The sequence below is a fragment of the Epinephelus lanceolatus genome, chromosome 1, assembly GCF_041903045.1.
Source record: "Epinephelus lanceolatus isolate andai-2023 chromosome 1, ASM4190304v1, whole genome shotgun sequence".
In the NCBI taxonomy this organism is placed as follows: Eukaryota; Metazoa; Chordata; class Actinopteri; order Perciformes; family Serranidae; genus Epinephelus; species Epinephelus lanceolatus.
Window position 1 is genome coordinate 8,011,468 of NC_135734.1, and position 18,561 is coordinate 8,030,028.

The following is an 18,561-nucleotide window of genomic DNA, read 5'->3' on the forward strand; positions in this document are numbered from 1 at the left end:
GTCTACCATTCCTTTGCTGATGGGGGTTTAATCCCAAAGCGCTCTCTTTCACATCAGATCTGATGTGGCTCCACTGCACAGTGCTCGCATGTTAAGCTTCCTTTTCATCCTCTCCTCAATAGGATTTCCAGAAATTTGGGGCAGACACGTCTATTTATCTGTCCTCCTTTCTTTCTTGTGGTGTATTTTTGAGGATTTTATTCACAGTCTCTATCTTGATTTTATTGGATAGTTGAGCAGTTTTGGCATGATGGTAGTTAATTATGCCAATATTTTTTTAGACCATCATTTTGGAATAGCAGCCAGGCTTTTAAAGTTATTATTTATTTATGGTTTTTGGTTTGGTCAGCACACCTTTCCTTCAGACTTTCTGGTGCACTGCGGTGCATCTTAAAAACTTCTCATCTCCAGCTGCACTGTGCATTATGTCAATGTGAGGATAACTCTTAAAAGGCCTGCTGTTTTGGAAGAGCTTGGATGAGATGTGAAAACTCTCTGTGCTCCTGAGAATAAATCTCATGTGCCCTCACACTGAACAGACTCCTCATCCTCCAATTCAAGAACAAGATGAACTAACTTTATTTCCCTTGTGTACTGTATTCCTTTCTCTATTTCTCAACAACTACTTTCCAGATTGCTGTATATTTTAGTATTGATATTAATATTCATCAGTGAATAAATGCTCTGCATTTGGACACTCTATCACCTCTATCACCTATCACCCTCCAATGGATAAGTTGCCATGCAATATGCTAAGGATTTACTGTGGATGATCGGGATAGCAATAGCAAGTAAATGAAGATGCCAATGATAGTGATGATGTAAATGACACTATACATGATGCAAAAGCCCAGTCTCATTTCTTATTTTTGCCCCTACCCTTCATTTTCGAATGCCCCTTTGCACTCTGGAACAGAGTTACAAATCTTCCCGTAACATGATGCAAACATTCATGATCCTGATACATCAGTATTGTCATTGTCATTCATGGTGTTTACTTAAACAGACTTGACTATGGCAATACTGTTATGTTCACAGTGACAATTGCCATTTATTTATTCACCGAAAGCTGAATCCACAAAGGTCCCTTCCTCTCTAAACAAACAGACCAGATGATAAAACCGCTAGAAACACAATATTAAACAGTTTCACATTACGACTCAGTGGAACTCTGATGCTACACATTGCAGTTAGGCTTCTCACTATGGTGGCCGACATGAAAATGCGAAAAGGTGAATGGCCTTATCTAGAGCTGGTGTTTGGTTTGTCGGTTCTGGGCTACTAGAAACATGGTGATGCAACATGGCGATCTCTGTAAACAAAGACCTGTTCCCCATGGATATAAACGGCTCATTCTAAGGTGAGGAGAACACACAGCAATTTGTATTTTCAGGTTATTATACACTAAAGAAAACATACTCATTACATTATATTATATTATATTATATTCAATTTCTGCTTATATATCCCCCCAAATCCTACACACTGGGCCTTTAAAGTGTATTGATATTGAAAATATATGATGTACTTTGTATATTCTGTCAATGCTGTTGACCAGTTGCCTAAAGACATACTGTTATTCATTTAATAGTGTTTTCCAGTCAACACCTATAGTGTTAATGATTGATTCACTTTGACAGTCTTAGTGCGAGGAATTGTATCTACTCTTTCTTTTCCAACAACTGTGAGTATTCTTGATGTTTGAACTTTCTCATTGTAAACATGATCTCTGCAAATAGTGACGATAAAATCTCTAGATGATATACAAAATTCACTACAACCAACATTAAAATGAAAAGCACGAGAGCATGAGAGACCTATCACCGTGCTCCTCCTCCTCCCCCTCCTCCTCACCGCCGCTTCTCATCTTTCCCATCATCCCACCACATCATTATCAGTCTTTGCATCTGCCTCCAAAGTCCCTGCAAACCCTGTGTAGACAATGGGCTCCTCTCTTCGCTGCCGAAGCCTTTCATGAGTCCGCTATGTAAATCAGACTCAGCCTTTTTACCGGGCTGATTTCACAGGAATGGTGCAGAGCTGCTCACTGGCTAACTAGTCAGAGGGCATTTGTTCCAGCGAGGTTTCATGTAAAATGCAACAAGGCATGAGGTACAAAGACAGAGGAGTCAGACCTGCGGTGCATGTCTGCCAGACAAGCCCGGCAACAAGAAGAGAGAGCGCTGTGAAAAATTTAACCACCCGCTGCTCCATAGAGTAGCACTGGTGAAGACAGAGCAAATTAGCCAACCACCTTCCCTGTGGGAGAGATGGGAGCGTGGCCTTGATTGAACTTGAGTGGTCTTTGTGTTAGATGAATTATGGAGGCGGAGTAGTTTTTCCAAGACAGCTGAGCAGCAGATAAAGTGCAAGTATCATGCGGTGGGGTTTTATCAAAGTTTTATTTGTGTATGCCGAAGCTCTAAAATTCACTCTGCTGTTGCAAGGCGAGCGGGGCCCTTTGGGGGGGACAAGACAGAACATTGCTTTAGGATAAATGTTTTGATCATGACAGGGATGCACTACGGGGCTGCGTGCAGGAGACAACTGTTTTTGACTGAGGGCATACAGTGCTAACAAAACACAATGTAAAATCTTCTCATTTGTTATGTGAGGAAAAATAAAACACCAGATCATCCCAGAAGTCCTAATTTATTGTGTGAATATACTGTTTGTGAGGCACTAAATGATGCAAAAGGCTACGGCTTTTTGATTAGGAGTATAATCAAAGCCAGAGCACCCTGCAGTTACAGTTTGATCAAACATAATGCATCAGATATTTAAGATCCCACCTACACTGAGTTTTCTTTGCATCTTTCTCTAAATTGCAGAGCACAACATGTTATGGCCTCAACTAGTGACCTTGTCAGTTAAAGTAACACCTGAATCTTTGCTCTCCACATATATCCTATACTGTGCAGTTCCACTTCCTCAAATGCCCTGCCTATGTTGTGGGCCAGGCACTCACTTTGTCTCCTGTAATTGATGGTCAGCTGTCCAGATGGGCAGATTGATGTTCTATATAAAGGTGCTCAGACTGTCATTCATGTCAGCTGTGCTTGGAAGTGAAAAGCTATAGTCTCTGGTTTCTTACTAACTGCTGCTTCTGAAGACCAAAAGGCTTTGTTTGTCAAACCAAGACTATTTAAAGGAGCACTTCACCCACTAAATGATAATTTGTGTATCAATTTCTCACTCAGTGTTACCTTGAATTCGTGAAAAAATGTTGTTTTTCTTTCATGCCTGCACAGTGAACAAAGAATCCAAAAAAGGCAAACCTTCTTCATGAATTAAAATCATTGGGGGCCACATTTAACAAGCAAAACTATATCAAAAATCCCCTCACAAACACTTATACAACTCGACCCTCGACTCAACACAGTATCATCCAAGTCTCATTTACCCAGTCATATACCCAGTGCTTCCCAAATACATGTATTTTTCACTAAAACATTACAATTTAAAACTCGTCAGTCACATTTATATATATATATATATATATATATATACACACACACACATGCATGTACATATATATCATAAATATGTATTGGGCATATATATATATATATATAGTTTGCATCTTTTCATTCAGTTTCAATATTTATATTGGATCACATTAAGCTGTTGAAAATGTTAATGTTTAACCCTAACTAATTTTTTTTTTACTACAATTTCCCATACCTTAAAGTTACCTTTCCTTGCCTTTCAAGTTTTGGGTCGCAGCAGTCAATAATAATAATAATAATAGTAGTAATACTAAAAAAAAAAAAAAAAAAAAAAAACATGAACATTTTCCCTATAATGCCACCATTGCTCAGAGTGATAAGGCCTTTGTTAGCAGAGCTAATTTACCATGCTAATTCCACACCCCTCCTGAGTACAGTGAGAAAATTAGCAAAGCAAATTTACAGTTCAGATACTCAGCCCCATCAGTGCATAAAGCTGCTCTGGACTTGTTCAGTTTTCAAATATATTATGACTTGGGACAGGAATATTGTTATGCTGTAGTAGTCTGATAAATGCAGCTGCAAATTGAATTGAATCGGTCAAACTCAATGAATCACACAATACTGGAATCTGATTGGCTGAAAGCAGCATTTCACCAGATGTTCAGTCAATAGGGTAAACCAGTTTAACTGCTGCAAACTGGCCTGACAATATCATTGTGTGTGTCCCTGCGACTACCATGAACTCAGCCACCAGCCTTGAGTAGATTGTCCATGTAAACCTATTACACATTCTGTGCTGAAGGCTGATGATAGGACCTTTAGTTTAGCATATATGTATATATATATATATATATATATATATATACATATATGTATATTCTGGCCACTAGCAGAACTGTTACTGATATTAATGACATCTTTCCATCATCATTTTCCATCTTTATTGCAGATAGATTACTGTACAGGCCTCACTGAGCACAGGTCAAGCTGCCCCCTTGACCTTCACCTTTAAAAATCACACTCAAAGAGACAATGTACCGACACCTGAAAGAGACTCAAACTGACTACAGAGAGTTACAGAACAGCTGCAAAGAGACACAAAATGACTACAAAGAGATGCAAAGCAACCACAAATATTAAGAATTACTACAAAAAAAAAAAGATGTTAATAATACAATGACACTCAAAAAGACTACAAACAGACACAAAGCAACTACAGAGAGACCCAAAACCACAGAGGTGTGAAACAACTACGAAAAGACATTATAAAATCATAAAGTCTGTGGGCTCTAGTTTCCCGGCACAGCGCAGGGTGGCACAGGGTGGCAAACCCCGCACAGAGCTAGTTTCGGGCAGCGCAACCTGAGGCACGCTCAGTTTGGTAGTTTGGCAGACCGAGGTGCGCTGAGATGGGTGTGGCGGTGCAGCAGGGGGAGGTGTCGACAGATGCAGCTTGGCGCAGTGACAGTTTCGTGCCAAAACACTTCGCCGAAGGTGCGCTAAAAGCTCGCCAACTGAAACCACGTGTACTGTCAGCGCAGGCGGAGCGCAGCTGGTGTAAGCCGAAGTTTGGCTGACCGGCGGACAGTGCGCACATGTCACCAAAACCTCACAGGCAGGTTTCCAGAATATCAGGCACATTAACAATGCAAAAAATAGCCACAAAATCACTATTCAATCCAACTATCTCCAATCAGCACATAAATGTATCTCTATATCGACTGTCCCGTCACATCTGATGTCAGATCAAAGGGGACTGGCACTGTTTGGCAAGTTTGGCACGGGTAATGGAAACCCAACCTGATTTGATTAACACAGCTGCAAACTAATGAGTTCACATCCCTCTCAGCCAACCACAAACAGCCACAGCATCAGATAGGGAGTATATATTCAGCATCTGTCATCTTAGAAAAGTCAAAAGAAAAGAAACAGAGTGAGACTGCGAGAGAGAAAGAGAGAGCGCACGAGCACACGAGAGAAACGCAACATTGATTTACAATTGTGGTGACCTCCTCCCAGGCTACCTTTGCATCATCAGCCCGTGGAGGTCTGCTCGCAGTTCCGTATATTCGGACACTGCGAGCAGACCTCCCGGACCAAAACATCAGTTTCCTCCTGGGAGAAGTTTGGCCGTCTGACGCTGCTGCTCTCTTCTGCCATGGCGAATTGAGTAAACTCTCATTACACCTTCGCGCGGCGCATTTAAGGGCGAGGAGAGGGGCTCATTTGATTGGTGTGATGTGTGTAAAACCCACTCCACGCCTTCTCTCCTCCCTCTTTCCAACTTGCGCAGGTAGGAGGGACGGAGGTGGGACAGACGAGTAGCTGCGCCAGCGCGCACGGTGTGCCAAACTTGCAAAATCCGCCTGGCCACACCGTGTTGGCGAAGCGCAGGTGCGCTGCGTCCCCGCCTCGCCCGGTCTGCGAAACTAGAGCCCTGTGTCTTTCTCCTGTGTAGGAGAGGTGGTGGGTCCCTCTGCATGTCTGTGCCAAGGGGCTCATTGTCTCATAATCTGTCCATTATTCTTATTAGTTGATTTAAAAAAGTTGCCTACCATCCAGCGAGTTTCACTTTTCTCAGTGTAGTTCCTGGCACAGATTTTACAAGCAGTGCTGTGACTGAAGTGCCATCGTTATTCCAGTATGATGATCATGGACCAGGGCTGGATTTAACAAACTGATTTATGTTTGGGCTGGAGAAACCAAAACAATGAGCTAGAAGAGCCTAAAATCTTGATAAATAAATTGTGATAATAATAAGATTAATGTTTTGCATTCAGAAAACCATAACTTCTACAGTCCCGGCTTTCTTATGAGTCAACTGGGACTGCCACTCACCATGATGGACCACACCCTTCAGGCCGTGGATTATAGGGTCGACAGCAGGATTGTCCTTCCCTCCCACCTGAGGAACACAAAGAGATACAGCGATCATCACATGGCATTATTTTTCATATAAAACATCACAGCACACATTCAAGGTTAGGGACATAAAATTGTTTTGTGTATTTATGTAATGCTAATGTGTGAATGTATGTGGGTGCACACACTGCTTATATAATCTGTAATATGTAAATCCCACATGATACATTCTTGTTGATTTTTTGTTGTTAAAATGAATCATTTCATTTCATGGTAAGGTTAATAACTGTATCATTTAACTTTATTTATTTTTTATCTTTGTGTTTGTTATATTTCATCCTCTGCTGCTGCAGTGATTCAATTCCCTGCAGGCATGAAGTGTCCATTAATCTAAGCTTACATGATGCACACGTATACAAGTGTCTGCAAATATGACCGTTTAACTGAAATGACACATGAAAGGATAAATACTTGTGGTTAAAAAAGCTTGTTTGGTGACTCATGGTTAGTTATAACAATGCCATACATTTGTGCTAAATCAGGGGATAGAAAAGGGCAATAAAAGTCACAAAGGTGGAAAAAGTCAAAAAGCTCAAAGAAAAGGGCGGTAAAACACGTTCAGTTTAATAATAAGGACCAAGCAGCAGCAATCAGCAAGCTCTTGAAGGCACTCTTAATCTGAACTCAAAGAGTGTGTTATGTCATAGTGACACATGCGTTTTCATTGCCTTCATTGTTGTCATGGAGCCAGGAAATCATTAAAGCATAAAAAAAACACACAAGTGCCTTCAAAAATGCCACATATGACCACTCAAAAATGATTCATATGAGATGCATATGGTTAAAGGCGCAGTCAGAGCATATCTATGATTCAGAGTCTGTGGCAGGATAGACTGCACACAGCTCTCAACTAGCCGCACCGGTAGCTGAAGCTATTGGTGCTAACTCACTAAAGGTTAACAACGGAAACAGTGCAGACAGGGCTAACGTTGTTCCTTGGGGGGAAACTGGAGGGTGGGTGCTACAATTCTGTGACAACGCTGTCCCCATATCAGCAGTAAGTGTCTGGCGTCAGCTAGCCAGTGGGACAGGGACTCACATGCGCTAAAATGCAAGCCTGGATGACACAGCTCAACAGAAAAGCTCACATTACAACACACATAGAGGGAGCATGGCTTCATTCTCTGCTAAGGACACCAGTACTCTACTATATCTTTACACAGAAAAAAGTGGTTTGCTGCTTTATTAATGCTCTGAATGTCTCATACAAATTCCTTTAAGTGTCTGCTAAAATGCACAGAAAAGCAACCTGTTTTGTTGAATAGGTATGAGCATGTGTCACTCTGATTCAAGTCTCACTGACTTGTTCTGTAGAAAAAAATGTTTTAGACTACAAAAAGTGGATTTGTTTCACGGACACACATGTACATATGAGAAAATGTTGTGTTTAAATGCATGTACATTTGGTATGGTTAGGTAATGGGCACAAAAACCACTTGGTTATGGTTAGGAAACACTCATATTTTTGCCTAAAACATTCACATTTTGAGGCTAGGAAAGCGAGGACGGGTCAGTGAAAACAAACACCAAGGTTTAGTGGCTCAAACAGCACTGAGAAATGCCAAGCTGTACCGCATAAAACACTCAGGCCTTGTAAAAACACCCAAGTTTGGTGCCACAAACAGAAATGTTACAAGGGGTTACCAAATAATAACCCGCTATTGTTTGTTGGTCTCGAACACTGCAGCTTGGCAGCTGACTCCCCTGGGTGTCTTGCAAGCTGCTGTTCTCACACACTGTTTGTTTTCCTACGAAAATTGATGCACCAGAATTCCTACATATCCTATTTAATCATGAGCCAGTAATTTGTGTGTAACCCATGTATTTGAGATTTGCAATGATGTGACCAATACGCTGATGGGAGTAAAAAGAAAGGGAAGCAGTCCATAAAGGTGGCAAGTTGGGTTGGTGGATGGGACACCAAAAAATTGGACTTTCCCTAAGAGACCAGTGTTCTCAACCGTGTAAACTTTGACTAAACTTTGACTGAATTTTGAGTCATATTTAAGGTACGTCCTCACCATTTCTCTTTTTCTAAACCGAACTTCATGTTAAGTACGTGACACCATTTGTGTGGCACTAATTTGTAGAACATCACATGAACCACTATGTGAGGATGAGGTAGTGTTACGTGGTCCACCACCTCTTCACCACCTGATGACAAAATCAGCTCATATACTACGGCACTTTAGAAATGTTGATATGATATGTATGAAACATACAAATATAATATTTCTGTGGTTTGCAGAAATGAATGCAATAGAGTCCTAAATATCTGGATGTCCCACAATTTCCTCCAGCTTAACAGTGACAAAATAGAAATCCTTGTAATTGGCGCTCAGCCTCTGCAGCAGAAAATATGTTCTTCTAAGAGGACTGTGGGCACACAGCTAATCCAAAATGCTGCTTCCAGAATCCTTACTAGAAAGAAACAAACTGGATCACATCACACCTGTTCTCAGATCTGTATATTGGCTCCTCATTAGTTCCAGAATTGATTATGCATTTTTACTCCTTGTCTATAAAACCCAAGCAGCCTTGCTTGCCTTTACTTCTCTGACCTACTTTTCATTATGAACCAATGAATCAGGACTCTTAGGTCCACTGGCCCAGGCCTTCTGCTTGTTCTGAAGGGTCAAAGTGTATCAGATTGTTCTAGTTGTTTGTTTATGCACAAGTTTGTTTTGCATGTGTCTAGGTATATGTTGTAGGATACAAACACATGTTTTTATGTGATGCACAATGAATCTCCCCTGGAATGAAATGCACCATATAAAACTAGAATTATAGCCTCACACTTGTATACCTCTGTGAACCAGTCAAGTTGCAGTTACCCAGAGTCATATGTAACCAATACTTTGAACCAATACTTGAATAGGCTCTGCTCCTTAGGTGCTGAATGGCAGCAGAGCAAACAGCCATCGGCTGCCTGTCTTTACAGCCGATGCCCACAGGATTTCACTCAGAGCCGGACTGTCTCAAGAAGGTTTTTGGTTGACTGCTTTTTCTTTGATTAAGTTATTTTTCTGCTTCTTAACAGTGAGATGGATAAGTCACAGTTTACAATAAACCTAGGTACACATCCTAGTCGTCTCAGATTACTTATTTGTGGTGTCATTGTTTTTGGGAGCATAAATAGAGAGATGTTGAGCTTTTCAAATGATGATCAGCAAGTGTGTGCTTGTAAATCAGCCTTTAAATCTGTCAAAAACTGCTGGAGAAATGACAGTTTGTAAGTGTGTATAAATTATTTGTAGTTGTAGAAAAAATGAATAAATGAAGTTTTTTTACAACCTGTCACCTTGATTCTAATTTCTGATACATGAATTAACGTCACAAGATTAGTTTAAAAATAAAAAAACAAACAAAAAACAAAACAAAAACAAACATAAAACTAACTAAAATGTTTGGCTTTTTGTTGACTAAATCATTTTGAATTTTGGTCGACAAAAACTCAACCAAAACTATCAAGGATAAAAATGATTAAAATATGACTAAAACTAATTGGCATTTTTGTCTCAAGACTAAGACTAAATCTACAATAGCTGTCAAAATTAACATCGGGTCACAGTGACCTCGACCCTTGACCTTTGACCACCAATTTTTATCAGTTCCTCCTTGAGTCCACATGGACATTTATGCCAAATTTGAAGACATTCCCTCAGAAGCTGCATACACCTATGACCACAATTACACCAAAAATCCTTATTATCACCATAATAAAATATTGTTGTACACACTTTAAATGACAAACATACTTCATCAAAATGCAGCGTATCTTACACCAGTTACAAAATGTCCAGAGCACTCCATGTTTCTCGTTAGTCATCGATGTAGAGGTGTTATGTCTTAAACAGTGAGAAACAGCTTGGTTGTGTATAATCCAAACTAACCCAAACTACTGCAAAGCCACTGCCAGCATCCATATCCAACATGTTGCATGAACAAATGAGAGACTGCCAAGATTGCTGTCACATCTCCCTTCCTTCCCTAGACTCTTCTCAACCGCTCCTCTCCTGGATTTCAAAGCACAAACTTGTTGGCTACCTGGATTTAATTGATTGTGGAAGCAGCTACATCCTCTCCCAAATTCTAACTGTCCTCGCTGCTCATCTCCAACTTCTGTTTGGCCGTTTGCCCAGGAGAACTGCACTGCTTCTTTTACTGGGTAACGGCTCTTCTTGGACAAGAGCAACATATGTTAACCTAATGTATTATCTCTTTCACAGCAGCTTTAATTTAATCTCCTGTTGGTGGCTTTTTGAAGGTGCTGCCCATTTACTCGTGGTGACTTTGCAGTTCATACATGAGGATATCAGCCTCTTCTTGGGCGGAGGTTTTGTAAGCCTGCTCCAGATTATTCTTGACATCACCAAGAAGTGTGTTGTGGCTGCTTTTAAATGTAGTACTGGCCTGATTATACTAAACAAAAGCACAGGGCTGGACTCAGCACATTCAGCACCCTATGCAAGAGTCAAGCCAATGTTCGATTTTTTGAATGTTAAAACGAGCACTTGCTAAAAGTAAAATGATCACAGTGGTTTTGGCTATGTGCAATCGTCCTGCATGGTAGATTCCTCCAGACCCACACAAGCTGGAGGCTCTGGATGCAAAACAGATGAGTCTCCATTTGTAAGAAATGGCGCTGTACACACAGGTATAAATGGTAAATGCCTTGTTCTAACATTTAATCTGTATCTGGATACCTTACCCGAATGATCTGATTACTGGCCTTTGTCATTTGCACATAAACCAATAAGGGTTTTTGTTATCTTAAATCTGCCAACAATGTGATTGAATGCAAAAGTGTAAATTAGGTCATCAGAACTGGCAGGCTTGTAAACAAACATGATGTACCCCTAGTCAAAGGAAGTGATGGGAGATACTCTCATGAGAGAGCAACAAAGTGTGAGGGGAGAAACAGCAACAGGCATCCAGTAACTTTCTGAATCATTTGAACGTTATGTGATAAGTTGTCAGATACATTGGAGAAGCTCACTAGTGCTAGTTAGCTAACCAATGACAAAGTTACCCTAATAGTTTAGGTTATAGCAGGCCCCTGCAAGTTTTGGATTTTCTTATTTTTCCTTTGCAGTTAAAGGGCTCCTCTCCACCTCCAGGTGCAGTCTGTCCATCTCTTGGCATCCTGATTGCAATGTTAAGTGCAAATATTAATACAAGGTGGAAATGAGGTCTTTGTCAGAGGCTGACTGACTGTGACACTGAAGAGCGTTTTGACGCACTGACTCCAAAAAACTTCTAGCCCTAGGAGACTATACGGCAAATGAGGACTGCATTCTAGGTGGTCCTCCATCGGAAAAGAATTCTCTCTCATGATCTCCCCCTTATGGACATCATGGGTTTGTGCAGCTGATACAGACGGTAAAACACTGAACAAGAAAGTAACCTGAGGGAAGTAGAAAAAGTTTAACTGTGGCAATGTTAGACACAGTTTCTAACTTACGCCCACCCACACAAACACACACACACGCACATTGTGTAATCATTTCAAATAGCATAAGAAGTTAATAACTGGAACTGCAATAAAGAGCTTGTTTTTGGTACAAGGCGAGACAGAAAGTGGGTGAGGAAAAAAGTGTGTGCGTAAAGGAAAGAAGATTAAGAGAAATAAAAGCGGCCATGGAGACACAGAGAGAAAATGACATACAGAGAGACAGTGAGTAGGAGAGAAAGAAAGGAGGACAGAGGGAATTAGCGTTTCATTATTAATGTTTGTCTCTGAAAGCCCACAGGCTCGTCCCCTGAGATCCTCAGCCACCGGGCCTCACATCACAATGTCCTACTCTCTCTCTCTCTCTCTCTCTCTCTCTCTCTATCTACCCCTTTATCCCTCTTCAAATCCTGCGTCTCTCGCTCTTTCTCTTCAGTCCTCCCAGCTCCATCTCTCTCCTCTCCAGGGACAGGCCACTGCAGTGACAAATCAGGAAAAAAAGAAACTGTGGTACAATGTGACATGTCCTCATATTTCTCTCCTCCGCCACTTTTCTCTCTCATCGCCTGTCCCTTCCTCCCACTGTCATCCATCCAAGATCCCTCACTATGTATTCTCTTTCTCTTGACTTCCTTCACCTCCTTCTGTGTCTTACAGAGAGTCATCTCTCCCCCCCCTTGCCTTTGGCAGCACTAACTGCTGATAAATCAATGGCGTAATTGATGTAATGGTTGGACTTCTTTCAAAGAAGACACATTGGAGTGCAGAGTTACTAATTACATCAATGACCAATTCGTCAGTAGGAGGTGGAAGACAGGGAGAAAGGCGGACAAGAAACTCTGGCATTATTTTGCTGTTCTTTACTTGTTAGTTTTAGAACTGGCAAAAGGGAGCCTGGCCTTCATGTCTTTATCAGATCTAGGCAAAAGGATAATATGGACCTCTGATTATTGTCAGAGCAAGATTACAGTAGACCAGTCTAATGGTCATTTTATGTATATGTGTATACTATAGGAATTGTGGCCTGTACGATCATTTTTAGTCCTACTTTAATACATACTGAACTTTGAGATTTTTAGATTTAGACAAAGGCATTGTGGGTCTTTTGCGTATTTCTGTAGTGCATACAGGCTAAACGATATTGGGCCTTTCAGGTCCAGATTAAAGGACACTGGTCTTCTTGTCATTCTAGACTAAAGGGTTCTGTCATTTCTTGCCATTCTTAAGGCTAATTTATACTCCCTTCATGTATTAAAACAGATGCATTTATTTCAAACGTTGTAAACGTCACTGCCCTCATACTTCCACCCGTCCTTTATGATGGTATAGATACAGCCAATAGATGGCGCCAGAGGGTGGAATCAAAACTTTGACACAACAAAAACTGAGGCCACAGTGGAGGAGATCGTAATGTTGTACCTTTAAACGGAGGCAGCATTGTAGATGGTGGAGGTCTGTACAACCATTTAAATACATCCTGACACGAGGACGGGATCAGTCATTTAACTATGTGTTACTATGCATCATTATATATTACCAATGTGTTTCGTTCTGCTATTAATTAAATTTCTTTGTCGTTTCCTATGGTCATATCTCTATTGAACTATGCTACACTTCCTTCCTCAATGTTCTCCGATAGTACTGCTCTGTTTTGTTCCTTTCCGAAAGCTTTCCAGAAACACACAAATACGGATGAGTACAAACATCCATCTAACATCTGACATCTAACATCTATTGTAAATAACGTTGAGCATAAATGAGCCATTAGACCTATCCTACAGGAAACCAGGCCTTCTGGTCATTGTTTGATCTGGAGATTGGGTCACAGATCATTGCTGGGGTTTGCAGTTATTCTTAGAATTACACTATGCTGAAAGTTTCTGAATCTGAAACATAAATGTAAAGTTATGTGTCAAGCAGTAAAGTGAGTTCAGTTCAGTTCAATACAGTGATGTCTAGGTAAAAACACAGCTGTTTTTCATGGCAACATCCTAGCAGGAAAAGCAGCTCTGTAAATAAAATGTCTCAGTAACAAAAGACAGCAGCCTTTTGTGGCACTGTTCTGACAAGAAAGGCAATGATGGCTCTGTAAAAAACAAGAAAGGATGGCAAAGGAGATACCCACACACCAATGTAACTGGGCTAGAAAGTCACAAAGAGGTCCACAGGCTGAGATGAATACAAAACTAGCCTATTTATTTAAGACATATGTGCACAAAAAATGCTTAGAATGCAAAAAATTGATAAAAAAGTGAGTAACAACCACAGCAAAAATTTCTGTCTTTGACTATGATCAGTGCTTTTAAAAAGGAATGAAATATTTGCTGCTGTTTTTACTCACTCTATCATTTTTTTTGCGCTTTGATCACTTTTTTGTGCACAGATGTCTTAAATAAATTTACTGTTTTTGCGTTGATCTCAGCCCGTGGACCTGTTTGTGGCTTTCTATTCCAGTTATATTGGTGCGCAGGTATCTTCTCTGCTGTCCTTTCTTGTTTGTCTATTGTACCGACGCACCCAAGACAAACTCTTTTGTTGCCCCATGTAGACACAGTTTCACAGCAGCCCTAAGACTCTGTAAGAAACAAATGGCACTATCCCGGGTCCACGTCATTGGTCCGACATCCCGTTGTTCCGATATGTGATTAGGCTATACTGTATTTGTGTACCATAGAGGATCAGCAAACACAACAAAAGTAGGCTACTGGTGGAGATACAATTGTATTGGGGGGAGAGAATGAAACACCATAACCTCCTGTTATTAACTCTGGGGCCCGGGTTGTGTGGGGAGCTTTCCGCGGTGCTGAACGGCTCCCAGCGGGCGTATTTCTGCCTTGATGGTGCGCTGTGACCGGCTCTGGGTCAGCTGGGAAAGGCTTGAGGCGAAGCAGGCTCACAGCTTATGTGTTTGCCACTTTCTTTTTCATTTTAACCCACACCATGATCTTTTCCTAACCCTAACCAAGTGGTTTTTGTGCCTAAACCTAACCAGACCTTAACCACAGGGCATCATGATGATTTCGGGAAACGGGACTTCGGAACAATGGGTTTAATATGGTCGGAACAATGGGATGTCGGACCAATGGGCTGTCGGACCAATGGGCAGTTCCCACTATCCCAGCATAAACGCAGTGGCAGATGGCTAGAGAACAGTTAAAAAGCTAAAAGCCAGACGGTGGTCTGCAGAAGTCCAGAGCTTGGCAGGCATCTTGCCTAGGAGTCACGTCATCCACTGTCCCCTACACTAAATCACTTTAGAATTATTGATATGATATGATATGATATGATATGATATGATATGATATGTATGAAATGTACAAAAGTAATGTATTCAAGGTTTGCAGAACCTAACAATGCCAACATTTTATTCTGTTGACTGAGCTGAGTCATTAATACAGTGAGTTTAGACTACTCAGTAGTTGAAGACTAAGTGAAATTGAGCCCTCTGTCATTGCTGGAGTAGATTGAAAGAAGATGAGTTCAGGCCTATTCTTAGATCTAGGATAACGGGGGCTGTGCCATCTGGTGATTGTTAGAATTAGACTTAAGACTAACACCAATATCTTGTGTAACATCACCAAGTCAACCACTAAATCATATCGCACTCCCATTAAACAGCATGTGTGTTCACATGAGCAACTTTCATCTGTGACTCTGATAAGTAAGTTGATGACTCGATTATTATGTGAGAAAGAATTGTTCCTTTGAAAGTTGTTGGTTTTGATAGTTCTACAGATGAAAAGTATATGCAGCTTGACAGAAAATGTAATGTGATGCATTAAATCTGAATGGGATGTAAAACAGTCACGGCTGTTTCTGTCAGTGCATTCACTTTTCATAATGTGCGCCCTGGAGACATCAGGGTTTTGAACCACTTCTCAAGATATGTGTTTCTACAGACACACTATAATGAAACAATGTTGCATTTTGTCTTATTCGACTGGGTTTGTTGGTGTAATCATACCCACACCACACCATTTAACCCAGTTGGTGTTCATAGTTTTAGCTACAGTCCTTTGCCTCTTAACACCACTTTCTCCTCTGATTTTCAAGCACATAGGGTTGGACGTCACTACAGGTCATTAAAAACAACCTTTGTTTCTCGCCTAAAGCATGATAAAGTTGCAGACATGGTCATAATTATGATATAGTGCCCTTTCTGTCAAGCATGGCAAAATGATCAGAATATGATCAAAATATAAAGGGATCTTTTTGTTTGGTGAGATGGAGGAGAGCGATGACAGTGGCTGACGATTCGTCAGTCTGAGCAATGGTGTGTAATAAGTAGGGCAGCGGTCATGCAGGGAAGAGACGGCCAAGACAAAGCACACTGGGACATTAGCTTTCATCACCTCATCACAGTGAAGAACAAAAACTTCATCGATTGAAACATCAGTAATGATGAAAATTCCTGACAAATTGCTTAAAAAAAAGACTGATGGCAAATGACATGTAATGAATTCTGTTTCGCTGCATAACTGCTGAGGCTAATGTTTCCTCAAGTGGTGTGCACTGTGCTGAATTGGAAGCAGCTCAGTGGTGGTTTAGCAGTGTCGGCATATACTGCCTAATTACCGTCATTGGGGGGTATTGGATTTTGAGCAGAATGAAGTGGTACGAGGTCTCCTATCTTCAAACCAAAGTTTTCATCAAGCTGTTCTTACTCCTGCTGAGCACCTCCACTTTGACACTGCTACCTTTAATGTGAGGAAAAGCCCCCCCGGAATGGAAAACCAATTCAAATGAACCTCAAGGTTGTCTGGGAATGAATAGATCCAGGAGTGAATGTACTGAGAATGTCTTCATACTATCCATCTTTTTTTATATACAGTACAGGCCAAAAGTTTGGACACACCTTCTCATTCAATGCGTTTTCTTTATTTTCATGACTATTTACATTGTAGATTCTCACTGAAGGCATCAAAACTATGAATGAACACATGTGGAGTTATGTACTTAACAAAAAAAGGTGAAATAACTGAAAACATGTTTTATATTCTAGTTTCTTCAAAATAGCCACCCTTTGCTCTGATTACTGCTTTGCACACTCTTGGCATTCTCTCCATGAGCTTCAAGAGGTAGTCACCTGAAATGGTTTTCCGACAGTCTTGAAGGAGTTCCCAGAGGTGTTTAGCACTTGTTGGCCCCTTTGCCTTCACTCTGCGGTCCAGCTCACCCCAAACCATCTCGATTGGGTTCAGGTCCGGTGACTGTGGAGGCCAGGTCATCTGCCGCAGCACTCCATCACTCTCCTTCTTGGTCAAATAGCCCTTACACAGCCTGGAGGTGTGTTTGGGGTCATTGTCCTGTTGAAAAATAAATGATCGTCCAACTAAACGCAAACCGGATGGGATGGCATGTCGCTGCAGGATGCTGTGGTAGCCATGCTGGTTCAGTGTGCCTTCAATTTTGAATAAATCCCCAACAGTGTCACCAGCAAAACACCCCCACACCATCACACCTCCTCCTCCATGCTTCACAGTGGGAACCAGGCATGTGGAATCCATCCGTTCACCTTTTCTGCGTCTCACAAAGACACGGCGGTTGGAACCAAAGATCTCAAATTTGGACTCATCAGACCAAAGCACAGATTTCCACTGGTCTAATGTCCATTCCTTGTGTTTCTTGGCCCAAACAAATCTCTTCTGCTTGTTGCCTCTCCTTAGCAGTGGTTTCCTAGCAGCTATTTGACCATGAAGGCCTGATTGGCGCAGTCTCCTCTTAACAGTTGTTCTAGAGATGGGTCTGCTGCTAGAACTCTGTGTGGCATTCATCTGGTCTCTGATCTGAGCTGCTGTTAACTTGCGATTTCTGAGGCTGGTGACTCGGATGAACTTATCCTCAGAAGCAGAGGTGACTCTTGGTCTTCCTTTCCTGGGTCGGTCCTCATGTGTGCCAGTTTCGTTGTAGCGCTTGATGGTTTTTGCGACTCCACTTGGGGACACATTTAAAGTTTTTGCAGTTTTCCGGACTGACTGACCTTCATTTCTTAAAGTAATGATGGCCACTCGTTTTTCTTTAGTTTGCTGATTGGTTCTTGCCATAATATGAATTTTAACAGTTGTCCAATAGGGCTGTTGGCTGTGTATTAACCTGACCTCTGCACAACACAACTGATGGTCCCAACCCCATTGATAAAGCAAGAAATTCCACTAATTAACCCTGATAAGGCACACCTGTGAAGTGGAAACCATTTCAGGTGACTACCTCTTGAAGCTCATGGAGAGAATGCCAAGAGTGTGCAAAGCAGTAATCAGAGCAAAGGGTAGCTATTTTGAAGAAACTAGAATATAAAACATGTTTTCAGTTATTTCACCTTTTTTTGTTAAGTACATAACTCCACATGTGTTCATTCATAGTTTTGATGCCTTCAGTGAGAATCTACAATGTAAATAGTCATGAAAATAAAGAAAACGCATTGAATGAGAAGGTGTGTCCAAACTTTTGGCCTGTACTGTACATATACAGTACAGGCCAAAAGTTTGGACACACCTTCTCATTCAATGCGTAAATTAATTAAACTAAAAATAATTTCAGATTTAAAGAGGCATTTTAAATTTAACCTTTGTTACATATATGGTACTATGGTGGTATCAGTAAATGGCTTTTGTCTCTTCAGTGTCATATTGTCACTTTATCTGTATATGCTTTTACCTATGGCTTTACCAGGCAAGGCGCCAGGATGAAGGGACCGAGGGAGCTGTTAAAAATTGCGAGGGGGCATTTTTCTTCCCC

The 18,561-nt window shown here is 41.1% G+C and overlaps 1 protein-coding gene across 1 annotated transcript in view; it reads right to left on the minus strand.

Moving 5' to 3' along the window:
* The window catches only part of LOC117256754 (receptor-type tyrosine-protein phosphatase gamma-like), a 621,431-nt gene that overhangs the window by 162,834 nt on the left and 440,036 nt on the right, over positions 1-18,561 (minus strand). The window contains exon 6 of the mRNA XM_033626372.2: positions 6,291-6,357. Coding sequence (XP_033482263.2) covers positions 6,291-6,357 — 67 coding nt within the window. The remainder of the gene's footprint in view (positions 1-6,290; positions 6,358-18,561) is intronic.